This window comes from Pezoporus occidentalis, unplaced genomic scaffold (assembly GCF_034315485.1).
Source record: "Pezoporus occidentalis ecotype Australia unplaced genomic scaffold, CSIRO_AGI_Poc_V1 ctg7, whole genome shotgun sequence".
Lineage (NCBI taxonomy): Eukaryota > Metazoa > Chordata > Aves > Psittaciformes > Psittacidae > Pezoporus > Pezoporus occidentalis.
In genome coordinates this window covers 7,801,533-7,810,731 of record NW_026916052.1, presented here as the reverse complement: position 1 = coordinate 7,810,731, position 9,199 = coordinate 7,801,533, and the positions used below count along the sequence as shown (strand labels likewise).

The 9,199-nt window shown below is 42.5% G+C and overlaps 1 protein-coding gene across 2 annotated transcripts; it reads right to left on the bottom strand.

Moving 5' to 3' along the window:
* Window positions 1–1,204: 1,204 nt before the first annotated feature.
* Window positions 1,205–7,088, bottom strand: SOD2 (superoxide dismutase 2). Of its 2 annotated transcripts, none has more exons than XM_062641640.1 (5): window positions 6,957–7,088; window positions 5,669–5,871; window positions 4,668–4,784; window positions 2,865–3,044; window positions 1,205–1,717 (listed from the first exon to the last, which is right to left on the bottom strand). In XM_062641640.1, exons 1-5 carry the CDS (start codon window positions 6,983–6,985, stop codon window positions 1,572–1,574), a joined length of 675 nt encoding a protein of 224 aa, XP_062497624.1. In that variant the 5' UTR covers window positions 6,986–7,088; the 3' UTR covers window positions 1,205–1,571. The 2 variants fall into 2 exon arrangements, with proteins under 2 accessions (XP_062497624.1, XP_062497625.1); XM_062641641.1 differs by having other exon boundaries at window positions 5,669–5,868; window positions 6,957–7,082.
* Window positions 7,089–9,199: the final 2,111 nt, after the last annotated feature.

Here is a 9,199-nt window from a genome sequence, read left to right as displayed (position 1 = left end):
CAAAGAGGTATTCCATACCACAGCACATCATGCCCAGGATGTAACTGGGAGTGAGCCGGAAGGGCTGGTAGACTGCGGGGTTGGAGGAGGTATCGGTCGGAGCTTGGTCGGGCTTGGGGGGCAAGTTATCAGTCGGCTGGTGGTGAGATGATGTGCTCTCTTCCCTTGTTATTTCCCTTATCATTATTATCATTGGTGGTAGCAGCAGTGATTTGTGTTACACCTTAGTTACTAAACTGTTCTTATCTCAATCCGTGGGAGTTGCATTCTTTTCGATTCTCCTCTCCGTCCCTCTGGGAGTAGGGGGAGGGAAAGAAGGGGAGGGAGTGAGTGAACGAGTTGTCTGACTGGGTTTAAACCACGACAATCTCACCAGCCGCAGCTTTGGTTAGTGACTAAACACTGCTCCTATGGTGGTGGTAGTTGCTCTCCCTGCATCTGCTAATGAAAGACATTTCTTTCTTCATAGACACTTCTCCCCTTAATCTAACTTATTACTTCATAAGAGCAGCCTAGCAGTATGGTACTGTAAGGCTGTTCCTTGTTTCCCTGAGAATCCATCCTGAACTTAAAGAAGCATACTGAGAAAGCTCAAAGAAAACTCACAAGGCACTATGCATGCCTGTAGCATCCAGCCAGAAATGCTTGCGACAAAATTAGTAAAAAAAGCCCAACCAAAAAACCAAAACACATGATTTCTTTTTCAAGCTCGCTCAGGCACGCTCTTTTACACCACAGAGTACTTCATTCCCACCTCAAGCTTAAGTTTAACTTGTTATAACTGCTTCAGGAACACAGGTACACAGAGACAATTTATAATTCAAACATGCATGTCATCAGCCTCAAAGGATGTTTTAGTATGCTCCTGAACAGCTAGTATGAAACCAGTTCACATGCTGACATTTAGTTCCCCTAAGAACAAGGTAGCCTGACACAGGACTGTAGTGTCTTGCCCAAGGTAACACTTCTAGTGCAACAGTGCAAGACATGAAGATCTTATGTAAGGTGGTAGGGATGGCTGAAGGCAGTCAAGTCAGGCAGGCACAGACACCTATTGCCCCTTTCACCTACCTTTTTAATCTGGAAAAAAGCTCCACAGGTGTAATACAGCAAATTACAAAACGTGTTCCTCTTCTCCAGTAATTTTTAAATTAAGTAACTGGACCAGCTATTAATAAAAATCAGTCTCTCACAGACAGCTATAGAACATTCTTCTTTAGAGTTTTATTTCTTTATAGCAACATTAGTACATATTTCCACATAGGTATTTTAGTGCAACAAGGAAATCCATTACCTCATAAAGCTTCAGCAAGGTGATCTATGTTTCTATATGCAATGGAAAAGATTTGAAATGTCTCCCTTTGTTGCACAACATTTTAAAGCTTCAAAACTCTAAGTAAACACCTTCCACAGAATTAAACAAGCAGACACTTTGCTTGATTATGAAATGCTTTTGTTGGATGAGCTAAGTGAGAGTAGAGCAATTCATTTGTAAGCCACAGGCACTACTACAAGAGTGGTATCAGAGTAGAAGTGGTGACATTTTAGAAGTCTGTGCAAGAATTCCAACTCTACTTTTTGCAATCTGCATATCTTGAAGATACGTTATCCCAGTTGATCACATTCCAGATGGCTTTCAAATAATCAGGTCGAACATTTTTGTACTGAAGATAGTAAGCGTGTTCCCATACGTCAATTCCTAGCAAAGGAATGAGACCTATAAAAAAAAAATATATATATAAAGGGGTAGGTGTTGTAGATCTCTGAAAACACACTTTACATGCAAAGCCTTATAGCACATCCCTAAGATGTACCCGATTTCTGAGTCTTTACCTGCAGGAGACAAAGAGCTCTCCAGCAGAGAGATGCTTACTGCAACATTTTACAGAACTGTTTGCTCTCCACACAAACACTGAATAAACTGAAAGAGCTGATCAAGATAAACACCTACAAACACTCTAGAACTGGCCTGAAGAGATAACTGAAACCACTGTTTCTTTAATGGGGAGTTTTCAAGGGGGTAGGAGTGAAATTTACCCTCATCATGCTGTATGACCCTACTATACTATTTTTTTTTCCCTACTGATAAGCAATACATGGACTGCTGACAGTACATGAAATTCTTTGCCAGAACATATTTTAAAGATACCTATAACAGGATTTGGACTAACAGCCACTCCAGGCAGGACTGTCATCAGTCACAACCTCTTCCCTCTGTGGAGGGTGTCCAGCCTGCCATCATTACTTCCAGGTTTCTCTAAGCAAGTAAAATTATCTTCAAAAGTGATCATTGCCCATATTACATTGCTTGCCTAGCTGTACTACTTATCCACATCCGAAGTTGATTAAACTGACACTCATTAGTCTTTACAAATATTAAGAAAGCAGATTAAAGCATTCTCTTTTAACCCCAGAGTTACTATGTCCACACTCCCCTCTCCTGTTGTCTGGCCTACGCTGACAGTTCTGTGAACAGCCCCTCTGCCAGACAAAAACTAAAGGCAAGAGGCTTAGTCTTCCTCAATACAGGCAAACTACTCCAGTTACTCCAAAAACCACAAAGAAGCCCAAGCTAAAATTATTGTCTGAGTGCACTTTCACAATATGCCCCATCTACTTCCCCTTAGACTAGACAGACTTTAAACCCTACTGCTCTTCACAGTTTTTAAGTCCTGCGTTACAAATGCTGTTTTAAAAACTGCAACTGCTTTTTGCTTTTGCTAGTAGCAACATCTGGTTTTCCAGCCCTATTTACCCAACAATTTCTTCTCAGCTTTTTCCCCCACAAGCCCCTTTTCAGATTTCATACACTTGCCTATGAAATCTACAAAGAGAAAAGCAGAGTGGAAGGAAAGAAACCTGACCTGTTGTTCCTTGCAACGGGTCTTGATTTGCACAAGCTGCTATTTGTAGGCGCTGCTGCTCCTTGTTATAGCCAAGCCACCCCCAGCCTGATCCCTGAACACCAACAGATACAGCTGTCAGCTTCTCTTTGAAGTTTGCAAAGGAACCAAAGTCACGCTTGATAGCATCCATCAATTCTCCTTTAAAAAAAAAAAAAGATACAAAAAGCTCATAGAACATCGGGTATCACCTGAAATAGAAGGAAAGAGGAGAAGCAGCATTTGGGCTCTGTGGGAAGGAAGTGTCTAGACAAGCAGAGCAGTTGCATCATTAATTAAGTCCTATCCCAATCTGCTTAAGAGGGTAAGCAGACCAGAAAGAAATTGGTGGAACAGTCAAACACACTGTCCTCAAAGACACAGTGAGGGTGCTGTCAACTGGATATTCAAGGAAAGAAGGTAAGGAGCTAGTCTCCATACCTAAAAGGACAACACTAAGTGGCTGTGACTTGTCTCAGTACAAAGAAATATGTGGGCATCTTCAATATCAGTATAATGAACCTACACATAGTAAGAGGTATTTAACCACTTCCCTCAGATTTTAGGTTTACATTTGCTTCTACAGTTAAGTAATCTATTTGATGAGTAAGTTCCATGATAAGATCCCTTATTTACTATTATTAAGATAATCTGTGCTAGGGCAAAGGAAGCAGAAATCAGTATGCTTAGTGTAACAATACACTGTCAAACTACTTCCTTTCCCCTACACCCTAACACACTCGTGGTTTCCAGATATTTAAGAGTTTAAAACCTGAAGGTGGCTATATTCCTAATTAGCACATGGAAGAATACTTCATACAGTGCAATGCTGCAGAATTCTTCATTCCTTTCACCATCAGCTGGTCTTGAAAATCTCCTGGAAATAGCTGCAAATGCATCTTAAGCCAGGCTTTAGCAGGGTTCCTACAAAAACCTTGAGCCATTCAGTCAGAACTGAAAGACTGACCTTTCAGACTCACTGACTTCCACAGAAACCACACAAGTTGGGAGAGAAAAATCAAGGCTCTAAAGCATCTTTTCTGAGAATACAATCTGAAAACAAGCTGTATCAGAAATGGACTTACACCAGAATTGCTATTTTACGCTCTAGTCTGAAGTAGATCATCTTTGTACTTCCATCGTAGAGTCAGAAGTCACAAGCAGATGTCACCTATGAACACTGAACCAGAGTACAAAGCATCTGAAGCCCACTAATTTACAGACATACAAACCTCATTCAAAATCCTCAAGTTCATCACAAAAACTTTTCTGAGATCTGGGCCTTTACCTTTAATTGCAGGTCACTTGCAGATAATCACTACTCTATCCTCCCCCAAAGGGGATTTCTTCATTTAGGCTTTAACTGCTAAACTATCCCTATTCAAATTGGAGCATAAAATCCATCCACTAGGCTGGATGGCCTGCAGAAATTTCTTCCTTTTCTGTGAACTGAGCACACATGGCAGCTCAACTAGTATAGCTTTGTACAACTATTTTCTATTACAAAGACAGAAAGGACAAGATAAAGCAATACCCAAGTATTTTGCAGGGTACACATAATCACCTTTAGAAATTAAAAATACTTAACACAGAGCTAGCTTTTTATATTCTCAGCTTGCATTCAAAAACCCTGAACTCCTCAGAAGTGTGATAAGTGTCATACAGAAAGGCCAATTAACTCTTAAAAAATAAAGATTCCTTAGACTCTTTCAAAGAGAAAAAAAAATCGTTAGTTCTACTGGCCAATTAAAACTGATGCAACAAACCACTGTAAGAAGCACTAACCTTTAGGCTCTCCTCCTCCATTAGGAGAAAGGTTTGTCCAGAAGATGGTGTGATTGATATGACCCCCACCATTGAACTTCAGTGCAGGCTGAAGCGACACCTGAGCTGTAACATCACCTAAGGAGGCAGAAGATAAAACAACATAAATAAAAACATCATCATCACCATAGCAATCATTAACACAAGGCCTCCATCAATCTCTAAAATCTTTCAAGTTTTATTACTAAGATTTTTGTCAACAGACAGAAGTGAGTCTACACAGTAACCCTGTCTAGAGGTAAGCTGATACTCTTCAGAAAAGACCACAACAGAGAATATTCTACCTTCTTAAAAATGTGTACACATTATTTCATGTATTTTCATCAGTCTGACTGAAAGATCAAAAAATTCCATGGCTTGTTGCATATTTTAGTGTCTCACACCAGCATGTGACCGACATGACCCCTTAATCTGAGCCAGTGGCATAACTGACACTCAAATTCAGATCTCTTCACTGGGCATTTCATACATTGACTGCACATTTGTTTTACCTCCATCTGTAGTCAACTAAGATTATTTCACAAGAATCAGCAGATCTTCTGACATGAACACCATCGAGGTGTATGAATTTTGCTTTATATAAGTTTATTACTAACCTTTCATTACAAAGTATTTGTTTAGTAGAATGACTGCAATTTCCTACTGACTCCATCTTCCCTTTAAGTTACTAATGTAAATATGGACTAAATCCACAGCAGTCAATTTCCTTCTACTTTTACAGTACTACAAAGAACAGAATCCATGCTTTTCAGTTACATCTCGTTTGCTTACCAGCACCACTGAAGTTTACAAAAGCTTGCCTGTAATATTTCACTTTATTAAAAAGAAAACTAGAGTTACAGAATCTGAAAAATTTAAAAGAAACTATTTCCCCTAGAAAGAAGAGCCACCCATTTTTTTCCTCCTATTATCATCTGTGTGAACAAGTTTCCATCTCATCTGTTGACTATGAACATACAAACCTTTTGCCAGCGCCTCTTTGTACTTCTCCTCCGCAACATTCAGGTTGTTCACGTAGGTGGCATGATGTTTGCTGTGGTGCAGCTGCATGATCTCTGCACTAATATGAGGCTGCAGAGCACCATAGTCGTATGGCAAGTCAGGAAGAGTGTGCTTTTGCCTAGAGGCCAAGCATCCCAATGGTGCTACCACCTTGGCACTGCTTCTAGAAGAGGAAAAAAAAACAAACCAGAAGTAGTATTTATTCAGGACTTGGGCTTCACTGAAGCAAACTATGAGTTATGGTCACTGCTTAAGTACATGGGGTGGTATCTTAGGTCAAATTGCCATTTTTCAGGAGCTCAAAGCAAGCACACTCTCTTGCTTAACTGCAAAGATAAATTCACATAAAGGTCACAGATACAGGGCTTTGCAACTTAAAGCTACCACTTATCAAACCAAGCCCCCCAAGCCACAGCAGTCACACGCCCTCCCATGCATAACGGCAAGGCAGGGGCAGGAATGGATAAGCCAGGAGTCACACGCTGACATTCAAAGCTTCACCTAATCGTTATTACTCTAAAACAGAAGCCCAGATGTCCCTTCACTGCCCTCCCCTCACCATACACAAGGTGCCTGTACTGGAAACAAAAAGGCTGAAAACCCCACGGGGTCAGGAGCCTCTGGCAGCGTTAACACCAACACACGTGCTTCCTCGTCCCTGTGGTGGGTATCGCACACAGAATGCACTGCGCTACATGAGGACAGAGCAGCCGCGGTGTCCAGCCCAGAACACTATGCGGGTTCTGGTCACCCTTCCCCGTTCTAACACCTCGCACTTGTTATGAGACATGACAATGACCACGATGAAAGGAGAACCGCTGGGCCGAGAGGAAGGTCAATTCCTGAGGCCCTTTTGTGTTTCGCTGGTGACCTTGGCATGAACAAGGAACAAAACGAGCAAAACCCCCGCGCCCCTGACAACTGGCCGAGCTCGGCGACCCCTGCTAGGAAGGGCTGCCCGCACCCTGGCAGGCGGCGAGAGGCCCTGGGTGGAGGGCGAGGGCAGGAACCGGGTGGGTGAAATGACGTCCGTCAGCAGCCCCCACGGCCGGCGCCGAGCAGCGCGGAGCAGCACGCAGCAGCGCGACCTCCCGCCTCCCGACATGGCGGGGAGCCGCTGAAGGGGCGACCCCACCGCCGCCGCCTCCTCCCCCTCCCACCGCTCCGCTGCACGTCCCTCACCGACATTAGCTCTCCCACGCACACATGCATGCACACACACAGACACACACACACCGCCGCTCCCACCTGCCCGCCGAGGCCAGGCGGCACAACATGGCGGCGATGTCGCGGCGGGCACTACACCTACGGCGCAACCGCGTCCTGGCCCGCCTCCGGCACCGCCCGCTCCCGAAGGGCTGAGCTTAGCGGTGTGGCTGCACTTCTTCAAACTGAGGGAAAAATACCGGTTTATTGACACTCTACGTAGCACATTATCATAAACAGAACCACTATATAGAGCTGTTATCTTAAAACTCAGGCCTGCGGCGCTGCGAGCCGAGGCGAGCAGCCTCCGCGGAGGAGGACGAGCTCGGCTAGAGTCTCTACCGACCGGAAAGCCGCCTGGCAGCAGCTGTGGCTGTTGCTCGGCTGCAGGGCAGCAGGGAGGGTACAGCCGCACAAGACCGCTGCATTAACCTCTCAAACCTGCTCGAGACGTGTTTCTGTCAGTCCACTGACAGCAGAGTTAACAAATACCTTTTCAGCTATTTTGGCTACGACTTACTTTTTTTTGATTCACCTCTGTTCTTCTCCTCGCTGTTGGGTGCATCTTGTTTGCCAGCATCAGGTTTCCTCCTGGTAGCAATTCAACAGCCTTTAGTGCTGATGGAAATCCCTTCATTTGGGTACCTTCACCCCCATCACCTAGAATAATCAGTATAGTAAGTGCAAACAAGTTCGAAGACCCATTAAGATTTGGTTCTCCAGGAAGGTCGGGGAGGAGAACTCTTCAGACAAGTTCAGAGGCACTCTGCAGACAAGACAAACGGGTCAAATTTGGACTGCATGGAATCATCTCTGCTACTACAAAACCCTCCATGTTTTGGGTTTTCTTTTTAGATAAACACGTATATCCCAGGATCTTATAGAACCCATGTCTACCAGACTATAAAGAAAAACGAGTTACAAAAATTCAGTGGGGCTTACGTCTGAACAACCTTGTTGAAAATAGATTACCTCATCTTGGAAACTGGCAGGAAACACACCTGGAGAGACCCAGCCACACAGGGCATCTCAGCCTATTGTCTGAAATCTATCAACAGGAGGTTTGGAAATAAGATTTCCCCCGAATGCTGAAAGTACATGCAGCAAGATTTAGGAAATACCCAATTGTAAAGAGCAATATGTTGTATTTATCAGTGATTAATAAAATAATACTCTGTTAAAATGAACCAACTACATTCAAGATTGTTAAATGTCCTAATATAGGCACTGGCAGGCAAGATCACAAATATTATACATACAGAAACGCTAACCTGCCATTCATTAATGCACTGCAGTATGATCTCCATGAAAGCAAGTCTTTTATAGCACTCATTTTTTATTCACTGGCACAGCTGCTGAGTTGCTTTCATTATGAGAAACCAAAAAATCACCCCAGCCTGCTCCTTTAGAAGATACCCTCTAAGCAGAGAATGACAAGGGTAATGCCCTACCCTGCCTCACAGTTATCTTCCTTCAATTAGCTAAGCTAGCTTCCAGTCTGAGACTAATTTGTATTTCTATTTATAGTTCTTTAGCTAAACTTTAATTTACTATTGAGGAATTATCATACATTCATCTTCATATGAGGTTTTAAGAAATTAATATCCTATAGTAACTGACAAATTTAAGTAGCAAGCTGTCACCACTTGAAAGCTATGCTTTTTTTTTAACCTTAGCACAATTAATTGTAATTACTGTAACTGCAAAGATACTTAACATTCTTCTAGTTCCTTATACTAGGTGAAAAGATGTTAACCATTTTCTTGGAATGATTTGCTTCCGTATTTCAGATACATTTGAACCATGACCACCAATTCCCACACAGGGCTTTTTGCCATCCACCATTATCAGCTAAAGCCATTGTTACCTATAATCAGCATTTTAAGCTTCTTAAATACTATATTCTATCATGTACAGAATCCAGGATGTACATATACACACATTACAAATAATCAAGCAATACTATATTAAGACCAAATAAAAATCACCAGCAACTACAGAACCCAGTCACCATCATAGGAATTACTTTGGGTGCCACATGCTGGTATGGTTTTGTATAGATACTTGCCACTTCTCTTTCATACATTCAACTGAATGTTGAGTAATTGCTGGTTTTCAGGTAATGAGGGCTAAAATAATGTTCAAAAAACAACCAGGTACCACCAATGGAATTTATGCAGAGTGACAACTTCTAAGTAGTTTTAATACATTTAAGTGAGCCCTATAAAATTAAAATAGCAGCAGTACATGGACTAGCATCCAACAGTCATTTTTTAAGCTAGCAG